This window comes from Canis aureus, chromosome 18 (assembly GCF_053574225.1).
Source record: "Canis aureus isolate CA01 chromosome 18, VMU_Caureus_v.1.0, whole genome shotgun sequence".
Classification (NCBI taxonomy): Eukaryota; Metazoa; Chordata; class Mammalia; order Carnivora; family Canidae; genus Canis; species Canis aureus.
Window position 1 is genome coordinate 16907862 of NC_135628.1, and position 20665 is coordinate 16928526.

The following is a 20665-nucleotide window of genomic DNA, read 5'->3' on the forward strand; positions in this document are numbered from 1 at the left end:
AGCAGAATTTATTTTTAAAATTCTTTCAGAAATTAATATACTACTCTAGAGAATAAAATTAGGAGTAAAAAATTTCTTTATGAGTAATAATATAGATTACTATAGAAACTTGATAAATAGAGTTAAAGAAGGCAAGAAAACATTACTCTTAATACCTCAGAGTGCATTTTTGCAGGTCTCCTTTTTAATTTTTTTTTCTGGATATAGTCATGCAATCAAAATTTTTCAATCAAAGCTTAGAAGGAGAACTTTTTTTTTTTTCCCACTTATAGGATTTCTTTGAAAACATCATTTTTAATGACTTTACAATAGACTATATTTGGAAAAGTACATTAATTTACTGATGTTGGAAAGTTTTCTAGCTTTTGCAAATAAAAGTAATGGTGAGATGAGTATCCTGGTACATAAATCTTTTTCTTACATGTCATATTATTTATTTGGACTAATGTCTATATACTGAAAGCTGAATCAAAGGATATTTAAACACTGTCGTGCATGTGGCCAAAAATGACCTTTAACTCAGGAATAAAGAACTGTGAGAGTATAGCTCAGCAATGTAAGAAATATTTATTCCTCCTTTTTAATCCTTCATCTCTTTTCTTCAAAGAAATTGTTTCATACTTGTAATTAATTAGACTTACTTCTTAACATTAGTTTTATTGGTTTTGTAACTCAAACCATGTTCATAATATAAATTTTTAAGTACACTAAGAAAATTATTTTGCTCTGATCATTATCATGCAGAGAAGTCCATTTAGTGTGATGTAAAGTGTACATTAATCTATCGAGAAGCAACCCTCAAACAACAACATCTCAATAATTTAAAATGAAAACCAGGTGTATTCTTGGATTATTCCACCAGAGCCAAACTTATTAATACATTTTTAAAAATTTAAAAATTAAAAATAAAGAAATAGTTGTTAATGTTGGAAACATTTTCCACCTAATCAGGATGCCAATTGGTATTGTTTAATAATATGGGCAACAGTCTCACATATGAGTTCTAGAGAGCAAGATCCTTGTATGGAAGTGAGAGAAAGATTAAAATGTTTTGTGGCGGATATAAAGAAGCATCCTACCTTGACTTTACAATTGCAGAGGCTTCATTAGTATTAAGTTCTCTTAATATGTTTGGGAATTAAAAAAGAAAGGAACAGACTTAATTTTACTAAGAAAAATTAAACACCAAGATATGTTGATTTGTGCATTAAAAATATCTATGCACAATTTTCTTAGAATCCTAGTTTTGAAAAGTGAGCCAAATATTGCCAAATTCAGCCGTTGGTAGGACATTAGGGAAAGCATCATAGATTGATCTGGAGGCAAATTGTGGCCAATCACAGTTGAAATTCTGATTGCTGGATATTTAAGGACATTGGCTCATGTTTTAAATGCCATGAAAATCTGCCAATTTCACACATATTTTTCATTTCTTATAATTGGAATTTTAAATTTGCCATTAAAAAATGACTATTACATCTGGCATTAGCTCCTATTTGAGATGCAACCTACCCAAGCTCCATTTACTCATCCACTGGTATTGAATGAAACAAATATTTTTCTCCCAGTCTGTGATGAGGATGTAATATTTCAAGTATATGTTTTAGAAAAAACAAAATTCAAGTAGTGAGTTTCTTTTTATATTGTTTGGGGGGCTCTGTCTTAGTTATACAGAGAGACTCTCACTCACACAAAATCTAGGCAAATATTTAAAAAACATCATAAACAAAGTTAACTATGTAGTTCAATAGAATATTCTGTTTCCCTGTGGATGCCATCCACAGACTAAACTAATAATATCAAATATTTTTAATGTTAATTTACTCATTCACAAATATTTGCTGAGTACCTACTATGTACTACTGCACATGAGTTTGTTTTATTTTGGTGTCTGAATTTCTTCCCATCCCCCACATATACTACTAGCTAGCTTTTCCTTGAATAATTGTCATTTAAGAATATTTGAAGGTGTACCATGCAAGAACTGGCACTCTTTTCTCAGTCCTTTTTATGCTGAATATGATATTAATCTCTCCCTGTACTCTCACATATAGATGGCATCCAATGGACATTATTTTCCTCTAAGTCAGTCTAGCCTGACAGGAGACAGCAGTGTCTGTGGGGTGTGCCAACAGGCTGAAGATGGTGACATTTCTTGTTTGGACTGTAGGTGATAATAGCAGACTGGCAAATGGATTACAGATTTTCTTGATATTCTTTATAGCATTTTAAGTAGTAGTTTGGTAATTAAATAATCTTTGCAGGATTGAATTAAAACCAAATAATTTTTCTTAGTGCCACCTCAGCCTATCTTCAAATCAGGGCAGGAGACCAAAAGTCTGCTTTTTCTCCATTTATAATTTTTATTCATTTGTAGGCTACTGGTTTACATTCAGATTAACATTTTAAGGTTCTTGAAATCATTTCTGACATAGGATATGTACACATACAAACATATATACTTAGATATTAGGATCATTGCCAGCTACATATTTTGAGGCAACAAAATAGATAGAAGACTATCTTTGTGGAATGGGGAGGGCTACCAATAGGCATATTCACCTAATTCCTCTTCTTTTTAGGCTATGGGTCAGCCTTCCTTTCTCTAAGTTCCTTGGTTCTCTTAGCCCCCTGGCTGGTTAAGGACTTAGCCTCAAGCTCCTCAGATATCCCAAATATGTCTAGAGTGACATAAAAGTTTACTAGTATAGCTGTCACTCTTCCGGTGTGTTACAGGTTTCTGTGCCATCCCTGCCACTACACAGAGGTTCCATTGAGGGCAGAGTCTGTACTCCAGAGCCTATCAGGGTGTGTGGCCTGTGGAGGGCTCAAAGGAAAGGTGGTCCCACCTTGGGATTTGCATACAATCCTGCCTCACTCCTGGATAATTTACATGATAAAGGGGATTTTTTTTCTTTTGTACTTCCTTCCTCATTGTATTAAAGAATAGACCAATCTGTGAAAATGTGTATATGTATTTTTCAAAAAGACTGAGGAGTGCAGTGGGGGTGTCATCTAAATGAGAGTGAAAATTAGCACGAGTGAGTGAAGGTAAAGATGAAGGGGCAGATTGTGTGGTTGTTGCTTTGTTTGAATGGAACTCATTTGTTTACTGACATAGTAATAACAGAGTTTGGACAAAACTCGTTTATTTACTAACATTCCTTAGCCCTTCTCCCAGTCAGGAGAGAGAAATGTGCGGGGTTGCAAGGCTCTGACCCTGGGTGGATGGGAAATGAATGGTGTGGAGAGGATAAAACAGGCAGTGTGAAGAGGTACAAGTGGGGAAAGGGTCTGTAAAAGTATAATCTTTCCCCTATCACATGTTTCAGGCCCATGTTTAAAAAACGGAATGTATGGTGGTCAGGCTGCATAAGATGTGGTAAAAAGGATGGAGACAAGCAGCCCCTGATGAGTGGACTTGAGTCAACCCACAGGACCCAGGTCAAGGGGTGCTGCGCCATGGTGCAGTCTAGGAAGAACCAGAAGTGAGAACCACCCCTACACCTCAAATGCATTCCTACTTTCTCAGAGTCGACTCATGGCGGTGTAGAATGATGCTGACAATGCCATTGGCATGGACACCAGAAGAAGGTGGGACTAGTCTCTGAAAGGTGCACCTGCAGAGCAAAGAGGCTGACGCAGGGAGTTCTTGGTGCACAGAGTGGTGAATGTGTATGTCTGCAATGGAGGTCAAGTTATGTGAATATTGATAAATTGCAAAGCAAGCAAACAAATAAAATACTGGTCCTGTAAAATCAAAATGAAACCCAAATCCCTACTTCCTTGTCCAAGGTCCTGCATGGGGCATTACAGGAGAAATATTTCCAAAGCACATCTCCTTGGGGACAAAATCTGGCCATTGAGTTGCTGATAGACAAGTGGGGGAGATGTCATCAAAACACATGGACAGTCTCTGCCATACAAGCTCTCCCCACCAAGGCTGTAAGAACACAGAGTGGAAGTGGCGGGCAAGTTTCACTGAGTGGGAAGTAGCTGACCCTCCAAGAGGGTGAAACAAGGAAAGTTAGAGTGGCTGAAAGCATGCTAGAATGACCTTAAGTGTCCTAGACTGGAAAGAGGAGTTTGGAACAATAAGAAATAATCTTTCACCCCCTGAGGGGTTAAGGTTAAGTGAAGGCAGAAGGCACAGATGCTTTGGGGAGGGTTGTTTCCCTTAGAAGTTGAGCGTGTAGGTATAACACTGACCTCTTCCATTTCAAAGGAGTCCAGTGCTTTGCCTGCAAGACGAGACAAGCTCTTGAGCTTGGTAGTTTGAAGAGAGTTCACCTTTTGAGTTCTATCCTTGACTGACCCCTCCAACATACAGGAAGGAGGAGCCCTCTTGGCCAGTGTGGATGAGCGGGGCCATTGCTTGCTCAGAAGAGCTTGGGGAGAATGACAAGGTACCAAATCATCACAGGTTTGGAGAGAGGAGTGCTCTGCTGGAGGAGACAAAGGACTTTGGTCCTGGTCGTTTGTCACAACTGTTAACTCTGCTCCGAACTCTCCTGATTTTGCAGAGGTGATGGAACATTTGCCCCTCATCTTCAATGATTCAGACGCTTCTGGGCTGCAATCTCTCCTAATGCTCTGCTTTGAAGCTCTACTGAAAAGCTCACCCATTCTTCTTCGATGTTCTTTGGCTTCACTCACTGAGGTTCTTTGCACATTTTCCCCTCCATCTTTCTCTTCAGCTTTGTTCTGCAGGATGTTAACATTATTCATCAAGGATGAGAAGGCATTGGTTACATGGTCCAGGATCTCCAGTTGTTGGAAACGTCCTGAATGATACAAGGAACACACAATTTTTAGACTGTGTCTCTCCCCTGAAACTGCATGAATGTAGTCAAAACTGAAGAGGTTGAAGACACATGTTTTTTTCAAGATGGGAAGGACTGCAAGCTCTTGAAACTCAAGTACATGCCAGTGGTCATCATGGAGGTGGTTCCCTGAGATAAGGAGTTGCCACTGTGTCATGGGAGCAGTGAACACCTTTTATATTTAGTTAAATATGCGTGACTATATACATTCATGTATGCCTTTAGTTTTTATGTGTGAATCCATAAAAATTATAAGTGAGATGAATTTTAATGTAATCTTGCATATTAAACTAAATGTTAAAGAGGTTGCCTAACTTTCATATGAGGTGAACTTGAGTGTACTTCCACAGCTTTAGGTAGTAGAGATATCCTAACCATCACCTCCATCATTTTCACCTATACTGTCACCTATCAGTGTGCAAAAATCATGGAATCTGAAGTCAGAAGGCCTAGATCCAGACCCTACATCAACCAATCACTGGAAGTATGATGTCAGAGTAAGCAAATTAATAGAAATATGGTCCTTAGGGCCTGTGCCAAGCACATAGTAAATGGTCAGTTTCCTCCTTTGAAGAATGAGGGTAATTATAATCCATTTTATGTATCACTCAATGAAAAGCACAATGCTGTACAAATATCAGCAATTAGAGTTATAAATGTGTAAGACTCAGGACGAGAATATATTGTTCTTAATCATCCAGAAGAAGACAGTCATTGATGTGAAAACCCATTTGCCTTTTCAAATGAACCAGCTCCTCAACTTGTAAGTCTTTCTGCATGGTTCATTTAGGCAACAGGCAAGTATTGACTTCATTAGCATATGGAAGGGACCTCGTGCAGCTAGAGCAATTCGGGGACACATTGCCACTTCAGAAAAAAATGGTGAAGAGTAGTTTTGGTATCTACAGATAATAAAACCAAAATGATGGAAACAAAACAAAACATTTTGCTTTTATTACACAGCCAAAAGGCAGTAATAAAGCCTGCAGGGTTGCATGGCTCAGCAGTGGCCAAATGCCCCGTTGGTGAGTAAGGAGGCAGTCTTCTGTTCTTGTTTGCACCATTACAGCAATGCTACTGACTTTCCCATGAGCATATCCTGTGTCTATACCCGCTCCCTTCACCTGAAAGGGGAACATATTTACTACTGATCCTTCTACTTTAAAAAATGTGACAGGCTTTTCACAGAAGATTGTGATATTCTTTTAAGACAAAGAGGGACTCTTGGGTTCTGGATATTTTCAGAAACATTCTGATTACATTTCCCCCTAAATTTAGCTTTAGTTAAAACTGAATCTTTTTTTGTGACCCCAGTGGTATGACTGAATCATAATTGTACTTTTACGATTGTCTTACATCTATCCTAAAGCATATTTTTATACTTAAACTAAGATAAAATCTATCCATTTAGCTGGCTAAGTCAATTCAGAAAACAAGTCTTGTGGCATTAGATGAATGGAGGGTTTTTTTTTTTTTGTTTGTTTGTTTATTTTTGCCTGTGGAGAAATTAAACCATGAACCAATTGATTCTCTTCCCTTCAATTTTGAACCTTTTTTATTGACTTTGAATGAGACACATTTTTCCTTTCTGTGTGTAGAACAACTAACTAATTTTATTATTGCTTGTTTTACATTTGACCTTCTCAGTTTTCTTGAATCAAGAGTGTCCTGGTAAGTGTTGAGTGAAAGCATTTACAATGCATTATTAGCATAGTGTTAATCATGGAAATAAGAGTGGGGCACAATCACAGGACTGGGGGCCATTTCCCAGGTCTTCTCTAAGATGAAGACACACATCTCCCGTGTGTCAATTTCATCTACAAAATGTTTACTTCATAGCTCAGGTCAAACACTCCCCAGATAATGATAAGTGTTATTACTGTCTCCAAAGAAAGAATTGATCAAAGAACTCACAACTCCCTGTGGCTTGGAGGAGGAGACAACAAAGAATGATACTAATTTCTTCTAAGAAGTTAAGAAATATGGCATTGAAACACCTTCGGGGATACATATTCTTTTTAAAAATTGCATTGCTGAGATTTTCAGACCCATTTCTCCTACATGAAAATGGAGGAAACAAAGACTAAAATGAAACATGTAAGATATTTGTTTGAGAAAAACACTTTATCTCACTTGACTTTCATGAATTTATTTAAAGAATGTATTTCAGAAACAGAATTTTGGCATTTTCTCTAGTCCAGAATTCTGCAAACTCTATCCCATGGAGGAGATGTTCTTCAATGCCCCTCCAAGAGGGGTTTTGTACTTATATGAGTCTGAAAATGCTGTCCTGCATCCTCTCTAGGAGACCAAGGGTGCACTTAACATATTAAGCAAATTCTGAAGTAAATAAACCTGCTTAACTGCCAGACATATTTCCCCAAAATTATTTAAGCACATTACACACACTCCAAGAACATCCTAGTAATGTCCTAGAGAAAAGTATTCCATTGACCACCAGTTGGGGAAAAATAGCAGCATGTATGATAATTAAAAGGTTTAGACGTATTTAACCCACAAATCTGGATTAATACTTACCACTTACAGCCCATGGTGGAATAAGAAGTGTTCTAAACCTCATACATGAGGAAATTAAGGTTTTATCTTGTGACTCATGATAAGCTTTGTCAGATCCTGGTATCTCTGCCTCCTGGGTATGAGGTCATGATATACATTAATGCTGTTCCAGTATTGCATTTTCTTTTTTCTGGACAAATAGTAAAACTGCATATTCTCACCCCTTTGGAGTTAATCATGGCCATATGACTGATTTTGGACAAAGAAATCTGACAGTGAAATCAATGGGTAAATTCTGAGCAGAAAGAGTTAAGAGTCAAGTATGATTCTCCATTTGCACCTTTTCTGTCATTGCAACCAGTGACGTTCCAGATGATGGGGCTGAGTCCACAGAGGAGGACACATGGAGCAAGATCTCCCTTCCCCCAAACACTCACATGAACCTGCAGCAGACATGTAGAGCAATTAAGACGTAAACGTCTCTGTTGGAGGCCACTGCAATAGAGGAGTGATTGCTACTACATATATCTTCCAGACAGTCCCTCCTGATGCTGTGACTCATCCGGCCACTCACCCTCACTGCTGAGATTCAGAAGCCACGTAGCCCCACTTACCATACAAGTCAGGGTTCTCAATGTTCATTCGTTGCTTTTGAGCTTCAAGAAAAACCCGGATGTTGATTCCTCTGGCTGCTGAGCTACAACCCAGGAATCTGGCTGGGATCTGTGTGCAGATGTCTGGCTCATCCACACCAAACCCCAGATCCAAGAGAATCTCCACTGGATCTTTTTCCCAAAATTCCAGCCATTCAGGAATGCTGTGGTAAAAATATGAATATTATCCAGTAACAGTTCACTTAACAAAGCCTGTATTTTTTCTTGTCACCATCCCCCCACACCCTCCCATCTTCCAGAAATTGTGTGAAAGAAGAATCTAAATAGACAAATAGATGGCTCATCCAGGAAAGCTTATACATACTTACTTAAAGGACAGTCCATCACCCCCACTCAGGGACTGCTTGTCTGTAATTTAGTGTAAGACCAATGAGTTTACTTATCTGACTTTTCATTTCATAATAGGCAAATGTTAAGTTAGGGCAGGGAGATTGAGGGTCAGAAGCCAGAGGTAATACACTGGTAACCACAAAGAAATGGTAGTTCTTGGCACAATGAAACAGAAGGAAAAGAAAAAAAAAACCTGTAAACAGTACAACTCAAAAAAAGAATGTTTTTAAAGAGAATCAGTCTGGAGGCCTTATCAGCTACACAGGTCTGTAGAGAAATCACTACATGCAGAATCTAAGGACTGATACTTACAAATAATGAGTCTCAGTCCCTGAGTAAGATTAAAATATGTTCTGTAGGGATCCCTGGGTGGCTCAGGGGTTTGGCGCCTGCCTTTGGCCCAGGATGCGATCCTGGAGTCCCGGGATCGAGTCCCGCTTCGGGCTCCCGGCATGGAGCCTGCTTCTCCCTCCTCCTGTGTCTCTGCCTCTCTCTCTCTCTGTCTATCATAAATAAATAAATAAATCTTTAAAAAAAATAAATAAAATATGTTCTGTATTTTTTTTGTTTGTTTGTTTTTGTTTTTTGTTTTTGGACATTGATGAGAAATAAAAGTGCTTTCTTCAAATTGTGTTACTCAGCTTTGGGACTTAAAACAATAAACATTTGTTATCTGGAAATTATATTTATGTATACCAACTACTTCCCAATTCCTGTCCTTCTCCTTGGTGACTGTGCTAGTAACCTTTTAAAACCCACAGACAAGGCAGCCCGGGTGGCTCAGTGGTTTAGTGCCGCCTTCAGCCCAGGGCCTGATCCTGGAGACCCAGGATAAAGTCCCACGTCGGGCTCCCTGCATGGAGCCTGCTTCTCCCTCTGCCTCTCTCTTTCTCTCTGTGTCTCTTATGAATAAATAAATAAAATCTTTTTAAAAACGTTTAAAAAAAAACCCTCATGGACAGTATGGGAAGCAGAACTTTTGGTAAGGTTTTCCTAGGTCTGCTCAGCTCTTTCGCGGCAGGTTTCTGTTTGCCTCTACATGCAACACTAAGGAGCTTATTTGAGATAGTTTGGATGATTTACTTTCATGACTTCATCATTTAAATTGGATTAATTACAATTCATTTATTTAGCCATTCACACATTTAACAACAGCCACCTGTAGTCTCACTGGGCCGACCCACTTACCACACATTACCCAATATCACGTTCACACTTTTTTATGTGACATAGAGATCTGGTGCTTGGCTTCCTGATTTGAACAAGGAAGAAAAGATAAGCCAAAAACTCTTACTTTGGGGCTTAAGTGGCTTAGCTTGGGTATCCTAATCATTGGAAACAAAGAGAGAACAGGGGTATCAATTACTTGATATCTTAAGATAAGAAAGTTTCAAGGGAGAAAACAATTCTTGTAAGAAAGCTAAATTGTGTATGAAAGATTTAATCTGTGGTCATATTGACCTCACTGTACAAATTTTTATCCTGTCCATTTACACAAATATTTATTGAACATCTATCATATTCTAGGCTTTCTGCTAAGCACCCATGGCACAAAAAGGAACAGGAACATAGTTCTCTGCCTTCCAAAGGCTCACAACCTCATATCCAAGAATGTATTTATTGATTTATTTGTCACTAAACATTATTTTTAATATCATTAACTCTTCTTATTTATATTTAATTATGCAAGAAATACATAAAATATATTCATCTTGTTAAAAACATTTTTAAAGGTTCTATTTATTTATTTGAGAGAGAGAGAATATGAGCAGAGGGAGGAGCAGAGGAGGGGGGAAGCAGACTCCCTACTGAGCAGGGAACCCATCTCAGGGCTTGACCCCAGGACCCTAGGATCACGACTGGAGCTGAAGGCAGATGCTCAACTGACTGAGTCATGCAGGCACTCCTAAAAAATATTACACATAAAGCTTTCATTCCTCTTAGCCATTACCCCCCACCAATCCTGACTCCCTTCCTACTAAATTTATATGGATCCTTCTGGATATTTTTCTATGTTACATATATGTTTTTTTGGTTCTCACTTGTCCACCCTATAAATAGCAGCATACTCTATGTTTCTTTCTTTTTTCTCCGGAAAAATATGAGTTGAAGTTCATTCTAAATATATATAGTTCTCTGCCTTTTCCTTTTATCACTGTTTAGAATTCCATAAAATGGGTTGGTTGGCCAATAGTTTGGCCATTTCCCCATTGATGGATATTTAGTTCAATTCCACTGACTCTTTTACATTGTTCTTGCAAGTTGGAGTTATGAAATCCTTTATTCATTTTCTCATCCATTCATTCAACAAGTTATTTCCAAAGTGCCTATTTAAAATTTCACAATATCCATTGTTACACAGAATGATTTCTCTGGATGAAGAGTGCCTGGAAATCACATACCTTTGTGGTATACTTGCAGCAGAGTGGCAAGAGTTGAAACTGGTCCCTCTGGACAGGGTGGGAGTTTCTGAAAACGGATGCAGAGATCTACAGTCGGGGGAAAATACCAATGATGAGATGTGTTGACTCAGTCCCCTGGGAAATCATTGTGAATCTTTCCCTTCCTGAGCAAATATTTGCATTTCCTCCTCCTTTCTAATAATCCCATAATGGCCACACCTTTGAAGAAGAGGGAACATGCAATGAAGAAGGTGCTCCTCTTTTCAAGAGCATTGTGTTACAGAAGGTGTGAGAATTTAAGTGTTAGGTGCCCGCTAGTGCTCATTATAAAGGTGACAGTATGTCTCACTTTTGACAGATGGCAAATCATTGGGGAACCTTTCAAGAACACAGCTCTGGTAGGCACCAACTTTCCGAAGAAGTTAAAACTATGTGATGAAAGAGGTACAGTGAGCAGTCACTGGAATAACTGTATTAATTCCCATAATGGTGATGGATTCCACATCACATGGTTAACAAACTCTAAATGCTTTCTCCAGGGCTCCTGTAGCCATCCATATACAATAGTAACCAACTCCTCTACTACACACCAAAAAAAACGGTGCCACACTATCCAAATAGGCCTGCATTGCAAGGCACTGGAAAGCACTTCTAAACAGAATGAAACCTGGTTGTAATATAGTTCAGCTTTATATAGCTTGGATGTCCCACAGATACAGCTAGCCTCATCAGTTATAACAGCCAGGTGGCACAAAATTGGAATTAATCAAAGAATACAGTGTAGATATCAAGTGTCCCTAAGAGACCAAGTTATCTTGAATTTGCCTTAGTCCTTGTTCACATTTAGTCAGAATAGCTGGTCCTTGCCTCTTTGTTCAATTGTTTTTCTGCATTAAGGCAGAGAAAGTTGTGTTGCTGAATAATAAAGACTCTGGTTTTAACAGATGGTTGAGTTTGCTGGGAGCCCTGGAGAGACACAGAAGATATCTTTTTATTTATTGCCTCCCCTCAGTTTGTATTAAGCCTGCCATATTTCTGTTTCATTCCGGGTTTGAGGATCACACCTTACTTTGTAATGTTCAGTAGAGCCACCCAGAAACTGCCCTGGCCTTGGACCCGGAGAATCCATGTATTGTCAGAGTTCTAATCAAGCCATGAGAGCAGGGGTGAGTCACTGACCTTGGCTTTCACTTTTCTCTTCAACAAAATGAGAAAGTTGCCTGAGAGATTTCTGGGGTCCTTTTACAGCTCCCTGATTCTGTGAGGAGCAAAAATAGCTAATCTGCTAAGAGGGAAAAAACCATGACAAAGTAGTTTTTTACTTGTGAATGGTAGGAGTCAGAGTGTTACAGTATTGAATATTTGGTTTTCAACTAGTTGAGATTATCTCAAAAGTGCAAGGGTGGCTGAGGCATGGAAGCAGAATTCCCAACCTTAGAAAGCTCAATCTATGCCAATGGTTTTGAAACCAGAGTTTCTCTCAGAATCATCTGAAAGGCTTGCAGAAACACAGATTTCCTGACTCAGAATGTTTGGATTAAAATTCACAATGCTATTAAGTTCTGAGGTGATGCCGCTGCCACTGTTGGACACTATTTTGAGACCTAGTATATCCTCATATTAAGAGACTCTCACTGCATTCAACCTGTAACATTGGAAATCTTATATACAGTTGACCCTCAAACAACAAGGAGGCTAGGACCCCTGACATAGTCAAAATCTACACATAAGTTTTGACTCCCCTAATTCTTAACTACTAATAACCCAACCTACTGTTGGCAGAAAGCCTTATTGATAATAGTCAACTAGCATATATTTTGTATGTTATATATAATATGTTGTGTTCTTACAATAAAGTAAGCTAGAGAAAAGAAAATGTCATCAAGAAAACCAAAAGAGAAAACATATTTATAGTACTGTATTGTACTTAAAAGAAAAAAAAATCTGAATAATGAAATAAGTAAGTTGGGGAAGGACAGATACCATGTGATTTCACTCATGTGTGGAATTTAAGAAACAAAACAAAAGAACAAAGAAAAAAAGAGATAAACATAAACCTCAGACTCTTAAATACAGAGAACAAACTGGTGGTTGCCAAAGGGGAAGTGGGTGGGGGGATGGGTGAAATAGAATTAAAAGTACACTTGTCTTTTTCCTTTTTTTTAAGATTTTATTTATTTATTCATGAGAGACAGAGAGAGAGAGAGAGAGAGAGAGAGAGAGGCAGAGACACTGGCAGAGGGAGAGCAGGCTCTATGCAGGGAGCTCAATGCGGGACTCGATCCGGGGTCCCTAGGATCACACCCTGCGCTGAAGGTGGCGCTAAACCACTGGGCCACCGAGGCTGCCCTACAAGTACACTTATCTTGATGAACACTGAGAAATGTATAGAATTGTTCAATCGTTATATTGTACACCTGAAACCAACACTGTATGGTAATTACTCTTGAATTTAAAAAACACTGGCATTTAGGTGGACCTGCACAGTTCAAAGCCATGTTGTTCAAAGGTCAACTGTATTATTGCCCAGCAAATAGCATGGCGGTGGATAATATTGACAATATGAGAATATGCATGCAACTATTTTACGGACAGGGCCTCTGAACAGTTATATTATAGCCAAATGCCTTTTATGCATATGTTTTCATTAAATTCCTCCCCCCCCCCATGCCAGCTTGTGTGGATTTAATTGTTCCTCCTTTATGACAGTGAAAGAACCTCTATTTCTCTCAAGGCTAGTGAAAGCATTCTAGGTGATGTGGCTAAACCAGCGACAAGAGCGTAAGATCCATGGCATTATTAAGAAGTGTCCTCATTTCCATTTCATTTATGAAAGATGTGGCTGTGAAAGACTGGAGTGGAGCGACGGGGGCCCTGCCACCTACCTCAGGTAGTCCTTCACAGTTATGTGTACCATTCCTTGTTCATGCAAAGAAACTGCAACAAAGAAAAGAAGAGATGAGCTTGATTTCCTTTTTAGCACATAGAAGATTTTCTGTTCCTCAAGTGTAGGAAGATGGGATTGATTTCCATATCCTAGATTGTATCAACACGAGGTACAAGGCATCTCTGTAGTGGAACAATACGGAATGTAATTAATGGCTAAATTGTGTGACAACCACCTGAAGAAATGTACTTGCTCAGTCAAGAGGGAAGTCAGTGGTAAATGAAGTAGACAGCAAAGGTTTCGTGGAGAAACTGGTACTTGGCTTGGATTTTTAAAATGGGTAGGGTTTGATGGAGAGAAAAGAGGTGTGGCCATGCATGAAGAGTGTCCATAGCAAGTGCAAAGCACAGTGATAGGGCTAGTCCGATGAGATCGTAGGGCATTTGGAATACTCACTCGTGGTCCACAAGGTTGAGGAGCATGGGTGAGGACAGGCAAAAGAATACATGAAGGATCCAGCATTTGTTGAGCATCTGCCATGCATTTGTATCTCCTAATCCTCTCAACAGTCTTAAATTTAGGACCTATCCTGATTTTTCAGATAGGGAGTCAAATAAAAAGCCCATGATCACACAGTCAAAAGTAGGGGATCCAGGAATTTATCATTACCTTGATTATTGATTACAGCAATAACAGTTATTATTTACTTAGCACTAACTTTGTAGGAGACAACATGCTAAGCATGTTGCAGGTACCACCCCTTTTATTTCATACAGCAAATCTATTGAAATGGGTATTACAAATCCCCCCTTAAGAGACAGAACATGAGAAACTCCTAACTCTGGGAAACGAACTAGGGGTGGTAGAAAGGGAGGTGGGCAGGGGGTGGGGGTGACTGGGTGACGGGCACTGAGGGGAGCACTTGATGGGATGAGCACTGGGTGTTATTCTATATGTCGGCAAATTGAACACCAATAAAAAATTTATAAAAATAAATTAATTAATTAATTTAAAAAAATCCCCCCTTAACAGAGAGGCAACTGAGGCTCAGAGAGATTGAATGTATTTCCCATAGCCAGCAGGATACCACAGCTTATTTTTATCTGTGGCTGTTGTTTCTTCTCAAAACACTACACTCTCAACAGAAATGTCCTGTCGCTTATTTGAAAACCAGAAAGAGGAGTTTGTATGTATGTGTCGGGACACGGTTTCTGAGCAAACAAATAAATGTGAGAGAGATGACGCTGAAGGTCCATTTGCCTGGTTAGTGGTGCTGAAGACAGAAGAGGAGAGCTAAGTCCTGGGAGGCTCCTGAATGAGCCGTGGCAGCCTTCAGGATCTGCGTCATGATGTAACGCTGTGGCAGACGTCTGCAGAGGGAGACATTCAGAACATGGGCCAGTTCCTCCGAAAGTTCACCAGCCTTCTCATTTCCTCTCACGGTGGCTTTCCTGGGTGCAAATGTGCGACATGTATAAAACTGGAAATGTTGCCACCCAGCACTCCCATGAGAAAGTCAAGTCTTTCACCCTGAGAAATATATGCAGGTGGGGAGAAATTTTGGAAAAACAAACCTAAGTGATTGGAACATATGAAAAAAAAAAAAAAGGTTGAAAATAATAAAGGGCTCTTCAGTCTGGAGCCGGGGTTCTCGTCTGGGTAGGAGACAAGGAACAGATCTCTAGGTATCTGTGAACTTGCCTCTGAGTGCCAAATCTTAGAGGTGGAGATAGGAACACCTGTAGTTTTCAGCTGTTTTTTTCAAAGGCTCGGTGACCCTGCTGAACACTGGTCTAGAAAGATAAAGACTTGAGGCATATCACTGAGGTGTGAGCAGACGGTGAGTTCTTAACTAAGCCCAGAATACACAGCTACAATTTTAAAAGGTAGCGAGAGCATGGTTGTGATGCCTGTCTAGCCTAGAAAACAAATGGAACCCTGTCACACAAGTCATATGGAGTGAAAAATATAAATCTATGATGTGCCTTTCCAGCATTTGGACCAAGCCATTGAGAGTCTCACAAGACATTACAAAACTATTATTCCTTGCCTGTTGGAGGAATTTTTTTTTCCAGTCTAGTTCGGTTGTTGTTATTTTTTTTTTCCACTTTGCTCATTTGCAAGATAAACTTCCTGGGCTTGTCAGGGTTAGGCTCTCGTTCCCTCTGTCGGTTTTCAATAATGAACCTGAACCGAGAGGCACAAGCTGGTGGCCCAGTTCTCGCCAGCACTGGGATTCCTAGAATCTCCTTAAAACTCCGAAGATGCAGCAGCATCGGCCCAGATCTCTTCAGGGAGCAATCTTTTGGAGCCAACGTGTGCAGCCATTCTCCGCAGTCTCTATCCTGTTTGCTTGGTTCATTAGCAGTCACCTGCCTGGCTGCTGGGAGCATCTGAGTCCGCCCCCTCTGACCACCACCAGAATTTGACACGTAGGGAATGTCATAATGGGACCACCAGTCTGCTCCCATGACCTTGCATTTCCTCGAGAGGGCATGCTCGAGGCTGCCCCAGGCGGAAGGTGGGATGCCTGTATCCACCCACAGAGCCCTGTGTGCCAGGGTCTCCTTACGTCCTTCTTCCTTCTCTAGTTGCTTGGTCTTGATATCTTCCCCAATTTTTCTTTCCTTCTAAGATCCCCTTCTAAGGTTTTTTAACACCAGATTTTACTCTTTCAAAGCCATGGTGGATTGAGGAAGAAAAGAAAAATAAGGTCCTACTATCCCTAAGTCTCATAAAGGTTGATTTGGAAGCGAATTAAAGCAAGAAAAAAAAGTTCTCTGCTCCACTCAATACATCCATTGCATGGGTTAAAATGCCAGTTCTGATTCCCTTTTAGATACTGGAGTCTCCAGCCACCCTCCCTACTGTTGGGTGGACTTTTGCCATCTGAAGCAGCAGACACCGCACTTAACCCTGCAAAATGGATTACTGGAGAAGATGTAGTGAGATATGCAGAAGGCACTAATTAGCACCTTTATTGGCTTAGAAAGCATTTTTTATTTTGGTTTTCCTAAGCATTTCTGACTGATTCATGGAAGACATTTGGTTCTTTGGAATATCGTCCAATAGACTAATCAAATTACATGTTCACAGGGCTCTAAAATAATAGCATTCTGCAGCTTTCTGTAGATTTAACTCCTGCACGGCCGAGACACTGAGCAGAGGCAGTCGACAGGGCTTGTCTCCGTTTGTAAATGATCACAGTCCATATTTTTACAAAAGAAAAGATTCCTTTTTCTCTCTGACACTCATGCTCAAAACCTTAAAGCCAATTGTAACGCTTTGTTCTTCTTCGCTCGAATATCTGCTTATTTTCCGGATGCAGCTGACAGGATCCTCTCCATTCCAGTGCCGACACGCAGCCCAAGCCCTTGTGACCTCCAGCCCGCCTGTGATCGCAACAGTGTCTTCCCAAGGTGTGCACCTTCTTCCTATTTCCAGGATAAACATTGGAATCTGTCATTTCTCCTCTCAGAAACCATTCATAACTCACTCTAATAGAGATGGCAAGTGTGTAACACGCTTGGTTCAATTCCCCAGCGCTGCGCCTATGGCAACTATCACTAATTATTCATGGCCTTCTGTTCAGGTGAACAAAGATGTGGTCTCAAAATCCTCCTCAACACAGACCCCAGTTACAGTGATTTCTCCTTTGACCTGAACCTGAGATGATCTCAATACATCAAGTGTGATTTCCTCTTTCTGGATTTTAAGGCATTTATAAGCTGACAAACCCCTATTTATCAGAAAAATTTCCAGTTTTGTTCCCCAGAATGAAACCATTTCTTTAGTCTGACCGCCTTCTATATGCTTTCCTGCACACATTTGGTTTTCTTTTCATTCTGTGCCTTTGTTCAAGTTCCTTGAACCCAGTGACACTGTCTTCCTTTGCCTCTTTGTTTTTATCAAAACCACATCGCTCTTTGACTAGCCCAAGTCACTCTTCTTTGAAGATTTCCCAATCTGACTTACATCAGCTTCATTTTGGACCAATTTTACTGAGATCTTTTGTTGACTAGCTTTGGGGAAATCAGATGTGTTAGAGATAATTCCTACCTCAGTGGGATTCACAATTTTGTTAGTGAAGCCGCTCATATCCCTAATAATTTGAGGCATCACAGACCAGGTGCCATATGGGTAGAACCCATACTGCATGTGACTGGTGTTCAGAAGAAAAACTGAGTCTCTTAGCGCAGATGTCAGGAAGGGCTTATAGAGAATATGGGACCTGGGTCAGGGCTCAAAAGAAGGAGAAGAGGAGAATAGAACAGGAAAGACTCTAAGACAGGAGGCATTAGATGAAGAAAGATAAAGAATTAGGATGGCAATGAAAGGGGACAAGACAAGAGGGTCTTGTGAAAAATTAGCACAGATTGCATTCACATTTCAACGGTCCTGGGGAGCCAGAATGACATATGTAAGAGCAGAGCCTTATATTCTACATCTTTGTATTCTCCACCGGCACAATCCATCCATCCTTCCTTCCTTCCTTCCTTCCTTCCTTCCTTCCTTCCTTCCTTCCTTCCTTCCTTCTCTCTCTCTCTTCGAGAGAGTGTGAGGACATAGGGAGAGAGAATCCCAAACAGGCTGCACATTCAGCACAGAGCCCAACACTGGGCTTGATCTCACGACCCTGAGATCATGACCTTAGCTGAAATCAAGGTTGGATGCTCAACCGACTGAGCCACTCAGGTGCCCCTCCACTAACACAGTTCTTTGCTCTGAATGCTTTTGTTTGCTAAGCATTAAGGGAGCATCTATTATGTTTAATTGGATTTACATTGACCTCATCTTATAGACCACAGATTTTAGAATTTGATTTTTTTTTAAGTTCTTATTTAACAAATTCCTTTTGGAAAGATGTTAAGTTTATTCTTCAAGGATCCTTCTGGGGATTGGAGAAGAAATATCTAAATATTAAAAGGGAAAATGAATTAACCACCCATCAAGTAATCAATGGCTCCAAGGCTCCAAGCAGATCTTTGACAAAAACTATATATATATATATATATATATATATATATATATATATATATATATTTTTTTTTTTTTTTTTTTTTTTTTGCTGTGGACATTGGACATTCCCTCAAAGTTATGCTTGGCTGTGTTATTAAACAAGTGCACATTTCATAAAGTTCCCCAGTGACACATGCATTTGTGTAGGTGACTGTTCCTGCAAGGTAACTCCAATGCACTCTCAGGGCAATGATGCCAAAGTCTAATTTGTTCCTCAGTGGTGGGAGTGGGCTTGCTGAAAACCAGCTCCTCACCTCAGGCTTTCATCTACACAGTTTTATTATGGAATCTGGGATTAAGAAGAGTCAGCAGCCTGAAAAGACACACTTTCACATCCATCACCATGTACCCTTTAGCAGCCCAACTGACCTCAAAGAGGTTCTAACTGTCCTATTGTGTTTATGGCAATAGGAAATTCCACTGATCCTCACTGAGCACAAACCAAGCATCAAACTTGTGTTTGCTCACGCTGTTGGTGACAACCACAAGGAGTTGATCTGTACCAGTGATAGTTCTCAGAAAGGAGAAAGACAAATTGAAGGATGCCCATAAGGGTCTTCCCTGTAAGTCATCCATGTGCTCTGAGTTATCCATGTGCACAGACAATGTTCTGGAGATACTTAAGAAGACTGCCAGACCACTCAGCTAAGATGTCCTAATGTTTTGGGCAGATGGTGAGAGACTATCCTTTGTGAAATACCTGAGTAAGACCTGGGATGCAAGCAGCCAGCCAATCTAGTGGCTTTCCAGAGGAATTATTTGATGCATCTTTTTTTTATTTTAACATCTAGCCGTGGTCATTTAACCTTTCCATTGACATTATTCAATTGACATAAGAAATTAGTTCTACTGTAAAAAATTTAAATTCTGGAGGACTATGTTGTGGTTCTGAAGGCTGGTGCACAAGAGCCAGAAGACCTGGAGAGAGAAGTAAATGCCAGTGAACTCAGCCACGATGCTCACATTTTGACTCTTCTTGCAGGGAGATTGATGTAGGGCTTGCTTTCCCCCTGGGTGCTTCCATGCATAACACATATAGTAAATTATACTAGGCTTCTGGAGAGGCAACGTGGCTACCAAGTCAGACAGATCAAAATTCAAATCTTGACCCCCTTACCTACTTTAGGCAAGTTACTTAACCTTTCTGAGTCTCATTCTCCTCCTTGCAAAAGTTATTAATGATAATATTTACCTTAGAAAATGGTTAGGGTAAATAAGATAGCATATGTAATGTACCTAGACTGTGTGCCCTTAATATATAATATAATCATTTGGGCAGCCCAGGTGGCTCAGCGGTTTAGTGCCGCCTTCAGCTCAGGGCCTGATCCTGGAGACCTGGGATCGAGTCCCACATCGAGCTCCCTGCATGGAGCCTGCTTCTCTCTCTGCCTGTCTCTGTCTCTGTCTCTGTCTCTGTCTCTGTCTCTGTCTCTCTCTTTGTCTCTCATGAATAAATAAATAAAATCTTAAAAAAATATATATATATAATCATTTATCTCCCCTCCCAGTTCTACTGATGAAGAAGCTGAAGTGCCATGGGTTAAGGGCTTTATCTAGTGTAATAGTACTGGCAATTGGAAAATGAGCCAGCTAGACTCCAGTTTAATAAAAATGAGACTTTAGGGAGTCACATAGCCCCATGAAAGCCAAAGAGTCACCATAAAAGGCCAATGCCCTACTTTAGCCATCTCTAAATTCAGAAGGAATTCAGCAATAAGACCACTGAAGCCATATGCAACCTCCCTCCCATTTTATTTGGGGCCCAGTCCAAGACCTAGAGGTCCCCTAGAATGCTTTCTATGGGAGGCAGTGTGTCACCTATCAGATGAGCAGGTACTTGCAGGCCTCAGGAGTGATCAATGAGGGAAACCAACCTTAGAATAAATTCTACTTGTAGTAGGTTGAATCTAATTTCTGTATCTGAAGTCTCATTTTAAAATGTGTCCCTTATTTGGAAATAGGGTTTTTGTAGATATAATTAGTAAAGGTGAGGTCATACTGGATTAGGGTGGG

At 40.0% G+C, this 20665-nt stretch overlaps 1 protein-coding gene across 6 annotated transcripts in view; it reads right to left on the bottom strand.

The window, feature by feature from the left end:
- Positions 1–20665, bottom strand: part of ITPRID1 (ITPR interacting domain containing 1) — a 143463-nt gene that overhangs the window by 50765 nt on the left and 72033 nt on the right. For all 6 annotated transcript variants that reach the window (XM_077856305.1, XM_077856306.1, XM_077856303.1 and 3 more), the window contains 4 exons: positions 13632–13683; positions 10747–10833; positions 7955–8157; positions 4210–4784 (listed from right to left, as the gene is read on the bottom strand). In XM_077856305.1, coding sequence (XP_077712431.1) covers positions 4210–4784; positions 7955–8157; positions 10747–10833; positions 13632–13683 — 917 coding nt within the window. The remainder of the gene's footprint in view (positions 1–4209; positions 4785–7954; positions 8158–10746; positions 10834–13631; positions 13684–20665) is intronic.